At 40.1% G+C, this 20,059-nt stretch overlaps 1 protein-coding gene across 3 annotated transcripts in view; it reads left to right on the forward strand.

Moving 5' to 3' along the window:
* Positions 1-5,844: 5,844 nt before the first annotated feature.
* LOC124875921 (melatonin receptor type 1B-B-like) overlaps positions 5,845-20,059 on the forward strand; it is a 117,070-nt gene continuing 102,855 nt past the window's right edge. For 2 of the 3 annotated variants that reach the window (XM_047378343.1, XM_047378345.1), the window contains exon 1: positions 5,845-8,083. In XM_047378343.1, the coding sequence (XP_047234299.1) occupies positions 7,876-8,083 (208 nt within the window). In that variant the 5' untranslated portion in view covers positions 5,845-7,875. The remainder of the gene's footprint in view (positions 8,084-20,059) is intronic. The other variant, XM_047378344.1, reaches the window with a different exon arrangement.

Genomic DNA, 20,059 nt, shown 5'->3' on the forward strand with positions numbered 1-20,059 from the left:
GTGGCTTTAAAATGGTAATCTAATGACATAAATACAAAATCCAGATTACATCAAAAGCTCTTTATATGTTCTCTGGATTAGGACCAAATTCCCCAAAATACCCTGAAATGTTTTTGTCCCGTGCAAATGTGATGAACTGACTTATAAATGAGACTTGATATTTAATTAAAAAATTGTTACTCAACACACACACTCACACAGTACAAAATCGAAATCAGAATATTTTCAGGGTCGGGTGAGACAAAGATTGAGCTATTTGGCTGCAATGATTAGAAGTAAATTTGGAGGGTCTTAGGTGAGACTTTCAAACCTATGAACACTGTACCAACTATCAAGCATGGTGGTAGCATCATGCTATGGGGCTACGTTACCATTGAAACTGATCCATTGTGCAATGTGGGGAATGTGTCACATTCAAATAATATGTGGATAGTTGAAATGTGGACACAGTTGGTTGATACCACAGGACAACAATCCCAAATATACATCAACATTTATTTTTGAATCTTAAGGGACATTTTGCCGGATATTATATATGAAGAAAGGATTGTTCAGTTTCAATGCAGCCATCTTCTAATACTATAAAGAAAGGTAAATGATTCGAATACTAGAAAATAAACACCTGCCAATGAGAATGGGACCTGACATATCTAACACTGACACATCTATTCTGTGGTTTTGCCTAATATAACATGAAAAGATTAAGAGATTAAGTAATGTATTTAGAAACAGCAGGTCACTTTGAGACAGTTTTAAAAGTCAGTTGTTAAAGTCAAATAGTTTGGAAAACATCCAAAACCAAGAGAAAGTGTCCAAGAACAATCAAGAGCAGGAATGTAATTAACACACTCAATCCGTAATTGAAATTAAGAACCAACATCTTTACTTCAATGTTCAGAGTTGAACTTAATATTCTTTTAAATCAGAATTATAGACATGGTTCAATGTGAACTGTGCCTCTTGCCCAATAATGGCTGGAGATAGTCTCCTGCCCCATGTGACCTTGAAAGGATAAGCAGGAATAAACAATGGAATGATGGTTGGTTCAACATGCTACATTATTCCTAAAAAACTGATGAAAGTTTCTAATCTGTATTACAGCTAAGCTGGTTTTCCTTTCTGTTCTTGAGACTCCCCTCCTCAGATATTGTTTTGGCTGTACCATCTGGCAGGTGCAACAAATCTTAATGTGGAACAATGACTCAGAAAAAAGAAACATTGTGCCATCAATATTAATAAACCATATTTTCCTGTGGAGCACCACACAAGGAATGTATCCATATGGAGCAGATGTGTTCCTGAATTTTTTTTTTCTTTGGAGAGGATAGCACTGATACACAGTTTCTGTCCTCAGAATGTTATTATACTTCTTTATTATTCATTGGATGACGTTAAATTTTTTGCTTCTAAATTCAGACAAGACAGAAGTTGTCGTCTTTGGACCGGAGTCTTTAAAAAAGAAACTGCTTTGTCAATCACTTAACCTGGATGGCATTAAATTGACCTCTGATAATAAAGTAAAAAACCTTGGTGTTATTTTTGACCAGGACATGTCATTTAAATCCCATATTAAACAGGTTTCTAGGATTTCCTTCTTTCATCTCCAGAACATTGCCAAAATTAGAAATATCCTATCCAGGAGTGACGCTGAAAAACTAGTCCATGCATTTGTTACTTCAAGGCTGGACTATTGTAATTCGTTACTATCAGGATGTCCACAAAATGCAGTTAAAAGCCTTCAGCTGATTCAAAATGCTGCAACAAGAGTTCTGATGAAAATTAAAAAGAGACATCATATTTCTCCTATTTTAGCTTTCCTTCATTGGCTCCCTGTTAAATCCAGAATAGAATTTAAAATTCTCCTCCTCACATATAAAGCCCTTAATGATCTAGCTCCATCATACATCAGAGATCTGATTGTTCCATATGTTCCTAACAGAGCACTTCGTTCTCAGACTGCAGGTTTACTGGTGGTTCCTAGAGTCTCTAGAAATAGAACGGGAGGCAGATCCTTTAGTTATCAGGCTCCTCTCCTGTGGAACCAGCTCCCAGTTTTGGTCCGTGAGCCAGACACCCTGTCTACTTTTAAGGCTAGGCTTAAAACTTTCCTTTTTGATAAAGCTTATAGTTAGAGTGGCTTAGTTTATCCTGAGCTATCTTCCTTATTTTTTACCTCCGTCTTCTTCCCTCCCTGTTGGTTGGAGTAAGGGAGAGTCAGGTTTAGCCTAAACCGGCTCAGTTATGGTTGAGGTGCAAACACACCCTTCATTTCTGCTACCTGTATGACCCCTTCTCTTTTCCAATGGTTATAATCATTCTGACAGAGAGAGGTATCCCAATCCTTGTGGTTTTTAGTATAACAATGACCATCAGTGGGACCCTTTTTGGGGTGCCTTGTGACAACATTGTTGAAAATAAGCGCCGTTTAACTAAATAATCTGAACTGAAACTATCTGTGTAGTTATGCTGCTATAGGCTTAGGCTGTTGGAGGACATAATGACCGCTTTCACCCTCTTCGCTACATTCTCACACTACTCTCCAATTTTGCATTATTTGCTGTTATTTCAGCTTTTAACTTTGTTCTCGTTTTTCTCTTCCTAGAAGCTACACCTGGCCTGACTCTGTGTCTGCCTGTGAAACCTTTCTGGAGAGAGGAATCGTCCGAGCTTCTGCTGGCAACAACTTAATGCTCACTTTCTACCGATGATCCACATAGCCCTGTCTTTTAGGGTTTAACCCTTTCTCTCTCCTAGACATGGAAATTGACTGAGCTTTTACTGTAACTAATTATATGTGCTCTCTTTCAGACTCTAACCTTGAAAACTGGAGTTTATCTGTTCTTTCTTTCTAGGTGAAACGACTAAAAGAGCTACATCCATTAACATTTACTTTTCCTTCCCATAGAAAGTACTCCTGGATCAGTGCTTCTGTGTTCTCTTTATGTCTCTGCTCTGTTCTCTCTAACCCCCAGTCGGTCGTGGCAGATGGCCGCTCACACTGAGCCTGGTTCTGCTGGAGGTTTCTTTCTGTTAAAAGGGAGTTTTTCCTCTCTGCTGTCGCTACATGCATGCTCAGTATGAGAGATTGCTGCAAAGTCAACGCCAGTGACTGTCCACTGTCTCTACATGCTCATCCGGGAGGAGGGAATGCTGCAAGTCACTGACTGGATGCAATCTGCTGGGTTTCCTTAGATAGAAAAACTTTTTATCCAATTTGAATAAAAAGCTAACTCCGACTGCACTGTTCAATTGTTAGGATTAATAGGAATGTATGTACCTGACTGTTTTGAAGGGCCTTGAGACAACATGTGTTGTGAATTGGCGCTATATAAATAAAACTGATTGAATTGAATTGAATTCACAGCGTTAGACCGTATTGTTATACAGTAAATCAGTGCCATTATTGAAAGAGTTCATGCATCAGGAAAACACTTAAACTGCAGTGCATTGTGAATTTACTCATATACTGGGATTTTCCACATCTTATCACATTACAACTACAAACATCAATGTATTCTATTAGGATTTTTGTGACAGACCAACACAAAGTCTTGTGATAGACTATGATAGGTGGGCATAGAAGATGGATGTATGGATGGATGGTTAAACAGTGTTTGACACTGGTGTTTCACGGGAGCGCTTGTGATCCTGAACTTCAGAAGAAGTTTTCAGGCGATCAGCAGGTCGGCGACGTAGGAGCCGATGATCTGACGCCCGGCGGCGGGACCAGGAGAACCCACGGTGGAGCTCAGAGGCGTGGAAACCGCTGGAAGCCAGGCGATCAGTGCAGAGACTGCCGGGACCTTCGGTGAGGCCGTGGAGATATGCAGCGGAGCCGCCAAGGCCCAGCATGCAGAGAGGATGTGTCCTCCCACTCCTCAGGGACAGGAACAGGAAGTGGAGACAGGTCCTCCACGAACTCCTCCGGAACAGGAACCAGGGATGGAGGCAGTTCCTCCTCGGAGCCCTCCAGGACAGGAACAGGAACAGGAGCAAGAAGTGGAGGCAGTCCATCCACGAGCCCCTCATGGACAGGAACAGAGTGTGAGGGTGGCTCGTTTGGGACCCCTCCGGAACAGAACTAGGAACAGGATCAGGCTGTGGAGGCGGTTCATCCAAGAACCCCTCTGGAACAGGACCAGAAACAGGATTGGGGTGTGGAGGCGGTTCATCCATGAACCCCTCCGGAACTGGACCAGGAACAGGATTAGGAGTCGGAAGCAGCGGCGATGGCTGATCAGGAGCTAAACCATGAGCTGGAAAGCCGCCTCCAGCTTCAGTGGAGAGGTGAGCGGAGGAGGGGGCAGGAGGCCTCCTCACTGAAGCGGCGATTTCTCCCAGGGCACTTTGTCGCTCGGCCTCAATGATGTGGTGAATCCGGGGATCAGGGAAAAAAATCCTTCCTCGCCTCGAGTCAGTCCTGGAGGCTGCCAGCTATCTCCAGCCTCCTCCATGGGGAGCTGGGAAAAGTAACAAGGTGGGAAAACAATTTGACCAAAATCTCACCCCTCTTGAATTCCCTCACTATTCTTCCCGCTTGGTCCCATTGGCTGGTTCCTTATGTCATAATTTGGTTTTTTGATGGGAGCAATATGCGGGTAAAAACTCCTGAAGCTCCAGATTTGAAGGTAAGACGAGTCTTTGTTTTCCATGGCAGGAGACAGACAGGGGAGCAACACACGAGATCGCACATACACATAACATAAGGAACCAGCGAGGAACAACGGAAACAAACGGGCTTAAATACAATGCTGAACAGCAGGGGGAACCAATGACTAACGTGACAAGCCAATCAGGGGAAAACACAGAACAGGTGTGGGCTTGGGGTGCAGGGAGACAGAAAACAAAGGACTAGACCAGGTAATATAACCAAACACAAACTCAAGAACTCAAAACACTAGCAGGTATGACAACTACCCTCAGTTGGAATATATTTACTCTTTGATTTACAAAGGCATGGTTACACCGGACTTTACTTAGGGGTACCAGGCTAAAGTGGGATGAAAACCTTTGCATGCTTCCTTTTTTGGGGGATTTTCAATTCAATTCAATTCAGTTTTATTTATATAGCGCCAATTCACAACACATGTTGTCTCAAGGCACTTCACAACAGTCAGGTACATACATTCCAATTAGACCTAACCATTGAACAGTGCAGTCAGAGTTAGTTATTTATTCAAATTGGATAAAAAGTTTTTCTGTCTAAGGAAACCCAGCAGATTGCATCCAGTCAGTGACTTGCAGCATTCCCTCCTCCCAGATGAGCATGAAGAGACAGTGGACAGTCACTGGCGTTGACTTTGCAGCAATCCCTCATACTGAGCATGCATGTAGCGACAGTGGAGAGGAAAAACTCCCTTTTAACAGGAAGAAACCTCCAGCAGAACCAGGCTCAGTGTAAGCGGCCATCTGCCAGAACTGACTGGGGGTTAGAGAGAACAGAGCAGAGACACAAAGAGAACAAAGAAGCACTGATCCAGGAGTCCTTTCTATGGGAAGGAGAAGTAAATGTTAATGGATAGAATAGAATAGAACCTTTTTAATCATTTACAGGAAATTGCTTTGTTACAGAAGCAGCACTTATGAATCACAGAAAACAAATGTAAGCTAGGGCTGCACGGAGGCGCAGTTGGTAGCACTGTTGCCTTGCAGCAAGAAGGTCCTAGGTTCGATTCCCGGCCTGGGGTCTTTCTGCATGGAGTTTGCATGTTCTCCCCGTGCATGCGTGGGTTCTCACTGGGTACTCTGGCTTCCTCCCACAGTCCAAAGACATGCCTGTTACGTTAATTGGTCACTCTAAATTGCCTTTAGGTGTATGAACGAGTGTGTGCATGGTTGTTTGTGTGTTGCCCTGTGATGGACTGGCAACCTGTCCCATAGACTGCTGGAGATAGGTACCAGCTCCCCCGCGACACACTATGGAATAAGCGGTAGAAAATGATTGACTGACTGACAAATGTAAGCTAATCTTAATCATTATAAAGTCTACTGGCTGATGGCAAGAAGGACTTTATGGTCAAATAGAAAACTGCAGTATGTATGAAATTCCTTCCACTTCACAAGTAATTTAATACATTCAACTCTGTACTGTAATTACTTATGACATGACAAAATGTGGAAAACACAGCCAGCAAAGTATTGCCAGTGTTTTAGTTAGACTAGCGTTTTTTTTACCTCCTCCAACACCACTGATTTTTTTTTTTTTCTTCCATGTGTGGTATTGTTTTCGTCGAACCCCAGTGGCCAGTATTTTCATATAAAACGCATCTACACGTGAGCAGGCTGCTGTGGTTGTCAGTCGGGAGCTGTCTGTCTCCTGACCATCAGTTAGACCCCGCTGAACCCATCAGCTTTGCCTTGAGGCTGACTCTAATCTCTCCTTGCTGACTTTAAGGGGATCCAGCTGCAGTCCAGCAAAAACGGGTTAAACATGCAATAGCCTCAATGTGTCACAACTGACACTGACTTCATTGATAACGTATGGATCCAGAGAGTCTGACTGCATTGTTGTCCCCTGTCCCCATCCCCCTTTTCAGTCACCCATGTTAAGCATGAATGGGATTAAACTGCCACTTCCAGTTGCTGTGACTCTGCTGCTCGCAAATACTCCAGAGTCCAGAAACGTGCGCGCACTTCTTAAGGATTCATCCAATCAATAAATAACCGGGTTGCTTTTGCAACTGATTTACACAACCTCCAGATGATTTAGCATGTATTCTTTTTTTTATTTCAGTGTCCAAAATTAGACTTTTTTAAACATAGACAGCAACAAAATGTCTGATTTAATTATTTTACTTTCAAAATGTCCTCCCCGCTCACCCCTACGAGAAAAAAAAAAAGCTTTACACGAAGTCACATCGTGATCATTGGACTTCCCGAACCGACCCGACTCTGTGTACTTACAGTCGGAACACCTCCGAGCCATTGTGCCGAGATCAAAGGTAGATTCTGTGAGGTCACGCTGGGAGAGGGTAGAAAAAAAGGCGTTGGGGCAACAATTAGGAAATATTTTTTGTTTGCACGCATAGTAGGGGATGAAGAGGGAAGAGAGAGAGGGACACAGACATACAGACACTGACACACACAATACACACACACCGAAAGAGACGAGTCACTCGTCGCTCCGTCCTCACTCTGTGGATGTCTCCACATTATTATCATCATCATCATCATCATCATCATTGTCTCACCGGGGGCTGCTACTGTGTGATATTTCGCTACGCACAGCTCCAGTTGCGTCGTGTGACTGCATAGTCCTGTGCATGGACAAGGTATCACATATCGCTAAAGACGACAAACTACGCTGCACGTTGAAAACAAAAATATTCCCAGCGGTTTGACGTCTTGCAAGGAAATCGCCTTCTTTTTATGTTTATTTATTCTTTTTTGTTTTTTATTTTTATCTTTTGAGCACACGCAGACAAAGGAGAGTTACAGATGCCAACCAGCAAGCCAGGTAAGGTTCCACAGTAAGACTTCATTAATAAGAGCCCTGTTTTAATGGGAATTATTTTGTGAAAGAGAAATAATTAATATTCCTCTCTCTCGGCAGGAGGTGTGGCACCGTGGCCGTGTCTTGTTTGTTGCGGGAGGTGGATGGGTCACTTTGCTTCTGAAGATGTGAGGCAAAAAAAGAAGCCAAGAGTCCGTGCAACTTCATACGTCACACGTGATCACCACAGCAACTAATTGTCGCCTTTAAGTAGAGGACTTTACCTGCGCTCTCGTGGAACTTGGGGAAGGGTGCGCTCCATGTTTCATCTAGGACACACCGGTACCGACGATGCCGACGGGACGTTGAAATAATAATAATAATACTTAAAAAAAGATCAACAACTCAGAGGGGATTTGAAGCTGCGCGCTGTGGACCGAGTGATGCCGGACACGTTAACTCTCCTGAAGAACCGGACTGAGCCACGGCTGGGGCAGCTGGAGCGCAGTCTGCCCGCGGAGGGGACCGCCCGTCCCGCCTGGGTCATCGCTATCCTGGCCAGTGTCTTGATCTTCACCACGGTGGTTGATGTGCTGGGGAACCTGCTAGTCATCATCTCTGTGTTCAGGAACCGCAAGCTGAGGAACGCAGGTGAGGTGATTTTTTTTCTACCAGGCTATTCAGCAGAGGTCACACAAAGCGGATTTGGTATGAGCTTCTATAATTTGAGGGAAACTGCCTTTCAGTTTATAGAACTTTTACATGAAGTGCCAACAGAAAGTACCCACGCCCTTTCACTTTTTCAAATTTCATGACTTTACAGTTATTCTAAAATAGATTTCGCTTTAGCTTTAACAATCAAAACAAAATAGCTCAAAATGACAAGGTAAAACTTATTTTATATATTTTACAAATGTATAAAACGTGAACATTTAAAGATAACAGGTACATAAGCATTCACACCCTTTTGCTATCATTCTCATAATTGAGCTCAGGTCCATTTAATACTCACCGATCGTCTTAGAGATGCTTCTGCAACTTGACTGGTATCCAACTGTGGCAAATTCACTTGACTAAACACGATTTGGAACGGAAAACAAGATCTCATGGTTGACTGCGTATTACAGAGAAGCAACCAAGCAATGAAGTCAAAGGTATGTCTGTTGACCTCTGAGGCCAGTGTGTTTTAAAGGCTGAATCTGGAAAAGTATACATAAATAATTATACAGAATGGAACATTGCCAAAATGACCCTGGTCTCCCTTGTTTAGAAATAAAAAAAAGCTTGGAACCATAAACACTTTCCCTAAACCTGACTATCGAACCAAACTGGGGTCTATTATTTAGAGAAGTGACCACTAAGACATTGCTCCAATGTTCGCTTGTGGAGATAGGAAAGTTGTTTTTTATTTTTTTGTTTTTTAAATCTGGACTTGAATCAAGATCAGTTTGTGGGACATTATCCCTTGCATCTGTAAACCTGATGCTAAAACCTTAATGATTCTACAAAGCTAGGTAGCACTTCCCATTATCTACTGCTCAAAAAGATGGTAAATCTAGGGTAACAGCCTTAGTAACACAAATATAACAGCCTAATAATATTTAACTAAGTGTAAAAAACCCTAATTATTTTTAAAATGGTTGATGGTAAAGTTTTGCATATATTATGAACTTTAAGATGTTTTCTGATTTTAGGGAAATGTGATATTACCATGTAATTAAACAGAAACTTGCACTGCTTCAAATGATTGCCCTTATTTGTGGACTTTATGCAGAATCCACTATTAGTTACATGCGTAAAGCTCTTGAAAAAGACCTTGTCCATTTAGACAACTTTCACCAGAATGAAATAGTAAGAACCACTTTTGACTTTTTAAGGGAGTTTTGTATGCTGGTTGGTAATGCCCCAAATCTTTCATCCAAATTTACCTCTGTAGTATTTGGGTATTCCAAATTCATAGCCCCCATATTTTCAGTTTTATTTAAAAATGTGCACTGTATTGTTTATCCACACATCGTTACCATACTATTGCCAGATAGTCATATTATATTTAGGTTTATACCCTCATAATGAATGTGTGACACTTATTTCACTCTGGAAACATTAACTTCATGTTATGTTTACAATTTGCTATAATATTACTCAATTATAAATTTGTGTTGTCATTAGTTACTACATTTTCACATCTAATTGCAAGCTGGTACTTCTTGGTCATTAAAGTTTAACAGTGCTGATAATTACAAAATAAATGAAAATGATTTTTTGTTTTTTTCACAGAGCTACTACCCTATTGTTTCTATCTATTTAACCAAGGTGTAACAGGAAGTTCTGAAACTTTTTATGGAGAAAAGGAGATTAAAATAAACTAAAATCCTATACTGCCTGATTAGACTGTCTCTCTGCCAGCATGCACAGATGGCTTTAACCTCCAGAATATGACATTATCAAAAACCTCCAAAGGATTTTTATTTTCCTTACAAGCACATGAACAGGGCACATGGGTGCTGATGTGCTAGAATGCTAGAATTCACACTACATTAGGAGCCGGTGTGTTGAGCCTACTACTGACTTCAGCTTCCACTGTATCCCATTTTCCTCATTTGCACCATTTTCTAAATAGGATCAGTGTATCTGGGCTACAATAAAACAAAAGACATTCTCGAAAAAGCTAAATATAAAAGTAGAGATGCACTGATCAGAAGTTTGGTGGCCAATTCCAATCACATGTTGTGCAAACCTGTTGATGGTGAATTTAGGTTATTCTGATTTCTCGTTAATAGCAAATGGATAAGGTAAAAAGTTTATAGTAAACTAAAGCAACAATTTTCTCGAAAAACACCCCAAAAACTGCAGAACTATCTTTCTGCATCACTAATAAATCTACAAAGTACAGTACAACCATTCTGGTCAAACTAATTACAACAGTGTCCAACTTAATATTTAGAAGTAAAAACCTCAGATTTGCTATTATGTATAAGATTGTGGAATTGTTCATTTGTTTATTGTAGCTCTACAGGAGCACTTTCTGTCATTATTATTATTTATTTTATGACCAGAGGCCACATCACACAGTGTGTGTAGTAGATGTGAGTCTGTTTCACACCTCAGTATTTTACTATTATTTCCACATAAAGACAAAATGATGACAGAGTTCACATTGCAATTCATATTAGCTATAAGTTAAATTACCTTTTGTATTGCTCACTCTTAACTCCCTGATGTTGCAGCCAGAATGAAAACCCAGCATTCTTAGAGAAAACTGTTTTCTCTGTAGAATCTTCCTACACTCTAACATTGCTTTAATTGATGGTAAAAAAAACGAAAGCTAATTTTGAGCCTTCTTCCTGGGGAAATAACTTCCAATAGTGACTGTTGTCAGTGTGACTTGCTGGTATGTTCACTGATTGGAAAAAAAATATTTTTAGCTTTGAATTGTCGAATTCCAGACATTTAATGACATTTCCTCGGTGCTTCTCTATGTATAAGTCTTGATGATCTGATGTTTATAACATTGGTTTTGATTTTAATGTTTACAGCCTAATAATATTCTGCAACAGTCTTTCAGTCAAAATAGCCGATTTTAAATAAAGATGCCTCATAAAAGGTGAGACCTAAAACTTGTCAACGCTGATATTTTCTGAAGTGAGGTCTGCTGACTGACCAGTTTTTGGTTTATCAAGCAACAGTCAGGGTTCCTGTAATGTGCATGTATTTGCGTATCCCCCAAATAGGCAACTATTTTATGTCAAGCAGGATGCAACAGGAATTCTTGCTTCACTTTGTGCATGTGAGAATAGGTACAACCTTTCATTTGAGCATGTAATAAAACCCGTCTTTGCATTCACTCACATGGGAGAAGGTTTTGTTTGAGCTTGTTTTCCTTCAGTCAGATGAACGCCGCCATCGCTGGAACATTTAAATGTTACACTCTTACACTGAGCACTCAAGCATGGATTTAAAAAAAATCTACAGTATAGATATACTAGGTGGAATTCATAGCTTCGAATTACCTTGACCAGAGTGGTTTTAGTATTTGAAGCTATACAAGGCTGATTTGAGAAAGTAAAAAAAAAATGTATTTCAAAAGCTCACTTACCTGTTAGATAGGATTTTATTTGAGAAACTTGACCCAGAAATCCCCTTTTTTCTCAGATCTTTTTAAACATTTTCTTTCTCCCAAATCGAGTGGTATAACTAATTAAACATCAACTGCAGTGTGCAAATCTCACACAGACGTTTAACAGGAAGTGCTTCTGGCTTTGGGTGTTTGAGGAAGAACATTTAATCATGTTGGGGCTTTTGCTGAATTAACACAACTGCAACACCAATGGGCTAAACAATAAATTTTGCATTCTTGGACATATAATACACATATTAATCTCTCTTCAAGGAAGGCTTGTTTCTGTTTAATCACATGATTTTAATTTCCTTTAATTTCCTGCTTTATTAAAAGCTCTGTTGTCTTTTTTCTTAGTGTATCTCTTAACTGAAAGTATAACTGAAATAACTGTGTTTGGATTTTAGACTGACAGTACATTTTTTCTTTAAAGCTGATCTCTCTGAACTCAAACTGCCCGCTCAGCAGTTCCATAGCTGAAATCACAGTTGTGAACTCAAAGGATGGCCGCTGTGAACTGAAACATCCCACTTAACGAAATACAGCGGGAAAGTACCTAACTTAACAGGACCATATTAACAGTAACAGCGAGATCAGAGGTCGCCTTGTTATTACGCACTGCTGAGCTGGAGAGGCAAGCCTACCGCCTACTGTAATATTTCAACAGATACAAGGTTGGCGTTTGGTGTGTGACCTTGATGTGGCCCACGTGCTCTGATTTATTTACTGCCCAAATAGTAAATAGTATAGTACAGACTCATAATTATCCCAGTTTGGGATCGCCATAAGAACATCTGTGACTCATAGAAATTCTGAGACATATTGTTGTTGCTTCGTATTGCAAAGCAATTAGACATTATTTCAGCAAAATCACTTGAAAACATAGCAGAATCACTGGAAAAAACGTTAAGTTTGAAATGTGTTATTTGAAAAGAAATCCACTGAACTGTACAAATGAAAAATATCAGGGGAAAACATACTACAGACAATCTGCAGATGTTGATGTTGTATTTGTATTGAACTCTCTTGAACAAATTTGTGAATGAGCATGTGAAAAGCTGAGTGTACGCTTCTGTTGGACACAGGCTTTTGTCCCCTGAGATTTGTCTTTGAAGGTGCTTAGGTGTTGCAAACCTTCAAAGAGAGTTAGGCTTTGCAGAGCAGTTCATCAAAGAGACTTTGTTTATGTCATCCACAACCCCACCTCCCTTTTCTTTTTTCTCTTCTTCTTCCTTCTCAAGCTAAATTTCTCAGTTCTCATCCTGTATAAAAATAATAGTTAAATTATTCCTTATTTAACAGTGAAGAGGTAAAAAAATCCCTCAGCTCAGTACAGTCACATATATCCTTTCTTGCTTTCCATCTTCAGTATCTCTGTCCATGGTGCTGAAACCTTGAGCCTCAGTCTTTCCATCAGTCTTCATGGTGCTGAAACCCTCAAAGCATGGATCAGTTGGTCTTGTATGCAATTGTGTGCTTGTTTACTTGTGTGAGCCTGATTGGCCCTTGCTATTACTACCCTTGCCATTGCAGAATAATTTAAAAGTTGCATACTTGTGCTAGTATACAGGCTTTCCAACAGGGAAAGCAACAACTTTCCAGAATTCTGAGGCAGAGTCAAAACTGTTGTTGTTTTCCATACACAAACCATAATGTGACATTAAATTGAATCTGGATTCAAGTACCTTTTGACCATCTGAGCCCAGGTGGCTCATGGCAGGTAGGTGGACAACTTCTGAAATGACTCTCTGAATTGTCTTCAGGCACACAAATTTAGAAGAGTTGTGTTTAGGGAGGCCATTTGGTAAATTATACTGTGCACATTTAGTTTTTCTTTAGATAACCCTGCAAGAAAAAGTACGTACACATTTTTTTTTGGCACTAGCATCTTCTGTGTTGTTGTGACTCTTTAAAGAAATGCAAAGTAGATGGCATAGAGTCAACATCTGGAGTGTCCAAGAAAGTAAATCCACTGGTGAGACGACTGTGCACAGAAAGAAGCTGTATTAATACTGACATCGTAATCACTTATAACAGTTTTGAAGGTTACCATTACTTACCTGAATGCTTTAGTCAATGGGGATGTTGCACTGTGTTTTTACAGTGTAAGCACTGCAAGAAAATATAGCCATACATTATGGTAGACCTGATCTAAATTACTCTGCACTCAGCACATTTGAAATTTAGGAAACCCTAACTCTATGTGTAAAAACATAAAAAAAATTGTTGCATTGGAATGCTACTTTGATGGAGCAATGTGCAGACCAGGCCATAGAAGCCACATGGTGAGTAACTGTACTTTATCAACTAAATTGGTAGATTTACAGGTGACAGCAGAACATACAACATATGCAGGTGTACAAAAATGGAGCAAGGTACTAAACAGTAGGATCCAATTGCAAGCAATGAAAACATAGAGTATAAATATTGAGGTGGCGTCTAAAACAGCCACTGAACTAGAAGGGCTAATCGCCTGAAATGTGGAGGAACTGGTGGCAAGGAAAATGCAGAGCAACTACAGGCGTGAGGATAATTAACACTGACGAGCTGGAATACAAAGTTTTAGAGGCAATTTCCACCTGAAATTACGTAGATGAAAAAAAATCAAGAATACCTCCATATTTATAAAGTTTACATGCAAACCTTTGGTACCTGTGTAAACGTAAGACATCAAGGAATATATTTCCAGTAGATGCAACTGTTACTATGCCTTATTTATTTGTGATTAAATACAGAAAGTTTTTTACTTTTTGGTCCTCGCCTAAATTGTTTTCTAAATAAACATTGTAAAACACCATTAAAATACTTTAGAAATCCCATAACTGCCTCAAATTTGGACTAAATCAGTGAGGCATTTTATGTCAGTGAAGATTTTAGTGGACAATGTGCCAGGCAAAGCTGGGAGTTCAGCACAACTTTACCAAATGTGTCAAAACTGTGCCAAATGTGTTTTTCACCTCATAAAAAGGGAATATGGTCAAATAAAAGTTCTGATTTCCATTGTAGGACACCTTCTGCATATGGCATAGCCTTTGGTCATGACATTCACCCTGTGTATCATCAAAATGTACCACTGTGCACAGTATAATATCATAATAACATATAATATAATAATATAAATGTATGCTAATATGCTAAAATCTCTGCACACCCCACACACCCTGCACACACCCTGCACATAAACTGTTCAGAGCTTTACCTTCAGGCTGCTGCTACCGAGCACTGTTCGCTAAAACCAGCCGCCACAGAGACAGTTTCTTCCCCCAGGCTGTTTCTCTGATGAACATTCAATAGAGTACAAAACAATAGCATACAGATGTTGCAAATGCATCTTTTATTATATATGTGTATATTGTACATTGTAAATATGTATATTCTGTAATGCAAAAACAAAACCAAAGAGCAAAGTGTACTGGAGTCAAATTCCTTGTTTGTATGTACGAACTTGGCAATAAAGCTGATTCTGATTCTGATAATGAGTAGAAAACAAGCTGAATTGTATCGTTTTGTCGCCAAATACAGGGATTTTATTGAAAACAAGATATTTCAATGGAAAACAATGTAAACAAATGTGCAAAAAAAAAAAATATCTATAAAAAACTATGTTTTGATAACTGTTTTTTGATAACAGTTATCAACAAAGAACATTGTACACAAATGTGCAAGACAAAAATACAAGATAATTATTAATTAAGCAGTCAAAAAAAAAAACACCCTACAACTTGAAGTGGTAGTCCTTGAAGCAATTGGTGGTGCTAGTAAAACAAAGGGCAACATCTCACTTGCAGCAGTAGGCTAGTCTTTGTCATTTTGCCCTGCTCCCTACAGAACACATGGTTTCTCCTCTTGTCATTGGCATTCTGACCATAAGAAGCTGGCACACAGATGTTGAAGGGACCAGCTGTTGGGTTAGCTGCAGCAACAGCAACTGGAGATTCATCAATAAACTCTTTCATGGGGACCTCCCTGAACTGCCTCTGTTATGTCGGAGTCTCTCCTCTTCCAATGGCCAACATCTTGAACAGGATGAAAAAGTTTACCACAGCAATGTCTATGACAAAATATAAAAGAATGTCTTATACCATTTCATGGGTTTTCCCTGTACTGAGTAGTACTGGATGAGGGCATCAGATAAGTCCACTCCTCCCATGAACTTATTATAATTCTTCACAGCATGAGGAACAGCAATGTCCCTGACGCACCACTGACCCCCCTGCTTCACTCTCCTCTGCACTGTCTTAACTTTAGACCTTGTAAAAGGTACTACACACAGTCACCTCCTTGGTGTCCTTTCATTTGACAAATGTCTCCGCTCTCAGCTGATTTGGGCAGGGAGTTCCTTGTGATTTTCAGAAAGGCAATACGCGTCTGAACGATGGTGCCACACACAGCAGCATCATTCAATGTCATTTTGTAGAAAAAAGCAGGGCTGGTGTAAAAGTTACCACATAAAGCTGATAACCCTTTCCAAAAAGGTCAAACTCCACCAGGTCCATAACTGATGCTACACTGAGGCCCTCTCGTTGAACTTTCTCAGTCCTTCCCTCATAGATGAAAAATTCCATGTGTAACCAGTACATGAATCATCTAAAACAAACTGACGGAACCCTATCCTGGCCTTGCTCGCCACTAACCGCTTGTTTATGCATATCTCCCTGCCTGGGTGGAAGATGGAGCTACATGCAGTCTTCATCTTATTATAGAGGGGGCTAATCTTCGACAGTCTATCATACTGAGGCGTTCCCTTCTTTTTTTGGTTTTCTTCATCTTCTTTGATGTTGGAAAGAGGAATACAGGGAGGATGGCTTCAAACCTGTCACAGGCCATGCACTGTCGTAGAAACGGGAAGTTGAACAACCACTTTGTTTTCCAGAGGTCAGTTCTAAAGGGGACCTGCACCAATCCAGTGTATATTATAATGGCAAAGAAGACAAAGAGGTTGTCAGCTGTAAGAGGTGACCACTTGAATTTCTTTCCTGTTGAAATTATTCTTTATGCATTGTCATTTGTGTTCTTAATAATAGTCCGGATGGTGCTCACACTAAAAACAAGTTTGAACAGGCTCAGTGCTGAACATGATCTAGTTGTGTCAATGCTGGGTGCTGGGGGATGCCTTGGTGAAAACGTAGGAGCTTGCGACCCAGTGTCAGGCTCACCTGGAGAGTGCCATGTGTCCTCGCTGTCATCACCAGGTGGAGGGGTAGCCTGACTTTCTGGCCTGGAGACTGGCCTGGTTGAACTGCTCCTTTTTCTTGTAGCAGTAGCAATCTTACGCTTCACGGGCCTTGAGGCAGTCCATAGCTGACAGGCAGGTGGCTGATACACCTCATCTTCTTCTTCTGCATAGTTTTCAATTGGGAAATAGAAAGATATATGTTGAAGGCTAAATTTGACTGTGTTGATCTAAATGGCAGGCTAAAAATGAAGTCACATCTGTGATTGACTTATAATAAGCCTAGGAACACAATGCAAACACTGTAATGACACGTTTCTTTTGTAAACACAATGATTTGCAGAAGAGACTTCTCACATCAAAGGAGATAAGAAGGCCTCAACTGAAGTGGTGGGAGGCAGGATGGTCCTGCGTCCTCCTGCATGTAAAAATATAGAAATAGGATAGTTCATTGCTACGTTTTCTGGTTACAAGATGAGAAATTATTTGCTACTGTGCTCCAAAAATAGCCAAATAATATAAAACATCAATGTTGTAAAACAGTAACGTTATTGGTAAAGTGTTAATGATACAACAGCTTCACAACAGGCTTTCAACCAATCATACAGGACAGGTATGTATCCCTTTTTTCTGCTGGGGTGGGGGGAGGGACGCAGTTTTCTGGTTACAAAACAAAAATAAATATGGTGTATCAACTTTTTTTGAAATAACAGACATGTAATATAAAGATGCGGGAAATAAAAAGTAACAGTATTACATACTGATGAACTTGGTCCATAAGAAGAAGTTCCTCATGTTCCTCCTCATCAGTATCCAAGCTGGTGTCTGAAGAATCCTCTATTTTAATGTCGCTCATCCTGGTAGTTTCTTCCAAAGCTTCCAGAGCAGTCAATTTCCTCTTTTGTGCAATTATTAGAACAAGAATTCCACGACAAAAAAAACGGGAAAGAGATTTGCTAAAACAATGAGCTGACTGTGTTTACTGCTGTGCGCAATGATGCATCTGCGAGACTGCACAATTTATATCGTCCGGTATGCACGGAAATGAAGTCACGGGACGACGTCAGATAAACATGGGCGATACATCGTTGGAATGGTGAGAGTCTCTAGTTTCCATAGATACTGGTCCCTTTGGGGTGGACAAGAAAATGGCAGTGTACCAAAGTATTTTTCCGAGAGAGTCGGCCATGTTTGAAAGACTTTTAACCTATTAACCAGCTGTGTGAGCTGTGTGTGGTGTTTGATTTATTTATTTATTTATTTATTGGTTTAATCACAAATAAATCAGACAGTAACAATTGCAATGGTGCTTCCATTTGAAAAATATTCTTTTATGTCTTACCTTTACACAGGTACCAAGTTTGCATGTAGACCTTATAACTGTGGAGCTATACTTGATTTATTAAGGGTATGTCATTTCAGGCGCAAATTGCTTCTAAAACCCTTAGCATCTGTCAGTGAGGCAGGACCGAATCCAATGTACAAACTCGGTCTTAAGTTATAGGGAAAAGAACACAAAAATTGTCCGTGATCCAAAGGGGTAGTTCCAAAAACGAGGCCAAGGTCAAAGTCCCAAAGTTCGAGACAAGACATAAACGCTGGTATGCTGACAGCAGTCGAGACAAACTAGCAAAGAAAGGAGGGAACCAAGATGATTAAATAGGGGACAGGTATTTAAGAAACCAGGTGAAATACATCAAGGAAGGATTAAGGAAACACCTGAGGAAATTTGAAGGGCTGTGTATTTAAAGGGCTGTAAAACCGAAAGTATTTCTAAAAAGCAAATTTGACAACTTGTTTTATCAACATTACAGCCTCCTTCTCCGAGGTATTTTGGGAAAACATTTTTTAGTGTTTTACCTACTTTGCTCTGCTCATACCAGTATGCTTAAGGGGTTAAAAGAATAACAGCAAATAAACAGGGAAGTAAACAGCGAAACAGAAAAGAAACATCTAACACAAGTGAATCATGACAAAAGCGTGAAAACCGAAGCATGGGTCAAAGGTAGTATGAATTACACTTTTTCTGTTTGTGAAGTTTTTCATCTATTTGTCGAAACAACAGGTGCAGAAGCGGGGGCTTGTCCAGAGTACCATTTGAGTAAAAACTGCACTGTCCTAGAGGTTTATGAGGATCATCCCAAAAACCATGTGATTTTTTTTTAAAGGACAAAGAGATAATAATAATAATAAAACCCGATAATTTGAAATGCCCTTTGACTTGAATATATACCGTCAGAGGTCAAGAAAACCTAAATGGAAAAATGTACTGGTATGGAATATGTCTTAATGAATGCCAGAACCATTTCTCTTTGGAAATATGAGTGACTTGTTTCATCCATGCACAGAAGGACTATATCTGTCATCAGAATAAAACTGGACATATAGGAACAAAAGAACAAGAAGATGATAAATAAGAAAGAAATCCCAGAAATGGAAATAGCATGAAGCACAGGGGAGTATTTCTTTGAGCTGTGTCAATCTATCCCTATAACTCTTCCTTTTCTTTAATAAAAAATACAGTCAGAAGGCACTATTGCATAAACTTTGAGTCCATCCAACAGTCAGCCTAGTTAACAGCTCCTATAAAACATTATATATTTATCTCCTAAACTATGTTTGTGAGCTTTGACTAGAGGTATTGTGCCATAAAGTAGTTACACAGTTTGGCTTTAAGTGTAGTCTACAACCTTGCTCGCTAGCGGCTGAGCTGGAATGTCAGCGAGTAACACTTCTGCTGCTTTAACAGCATATAGAGTACCACATCCTTATGTTTTGGGGAGTTTGGACTCCCAGTCAAGTCTGAACTGCCAACAGTGCTATTGTGAAGTTGGCATTCATATTCAGAGAGAGAGAGTGAGAGGCAGTTTCTCTGTAGCACTCTTCGTAGCGTGTCAGTCTCCATCTGAAGAGCTCTGTTTCAGCCAGCAAGTCTCCAGGTTATCTCTTGCTACTCTTAATTTCACTGCTGCTCTGTCCTAGCTGTGCATCAGTTGGTTGTTTTTACACTGATAAAACATGACAAAGTGCTTAAATTATAAACACAGCAGAGGAAGAGAGAGAGTGAGAGCAAAGATACACAAGTGCATGGCAGGATACTGCTTTAGAGAAGTTCCTCTTGAAAAGGCCAAATATGATGGTTTCATGAAAGCATTCATTTATGGTTACAATTCCATGTTTCTCTACAAGTGTGTTTGATGACTAAAATGTTTTGTGGTTTGGCAGTTGAAAAATGCATGTGCATTTGCCCTTGACTGACAGAGGAAATATGCAAAAGTTTGACAGCGAGATGATTTGTGTAGTCTGTAATGGACAGTTTCAGTCTTGTCTTTTCAGT

Source organism: Girardinichthys multiradiatus, chromosome 11, assembly GCF_021462225.1.
Source record: "Girardinichthys multiradiatus isolate DD_20200921_A chromosome 11, DD_fGirMul_XY1, whole genome shotgun sequence".
Classification (NCBI taxonomy): Eukaryota; Metazoa; Chordata; class Actinopteri; order Cyprinodontiformes; family Goodeidae; genus Girardinichthys; species Girardinichthys multiradiatus.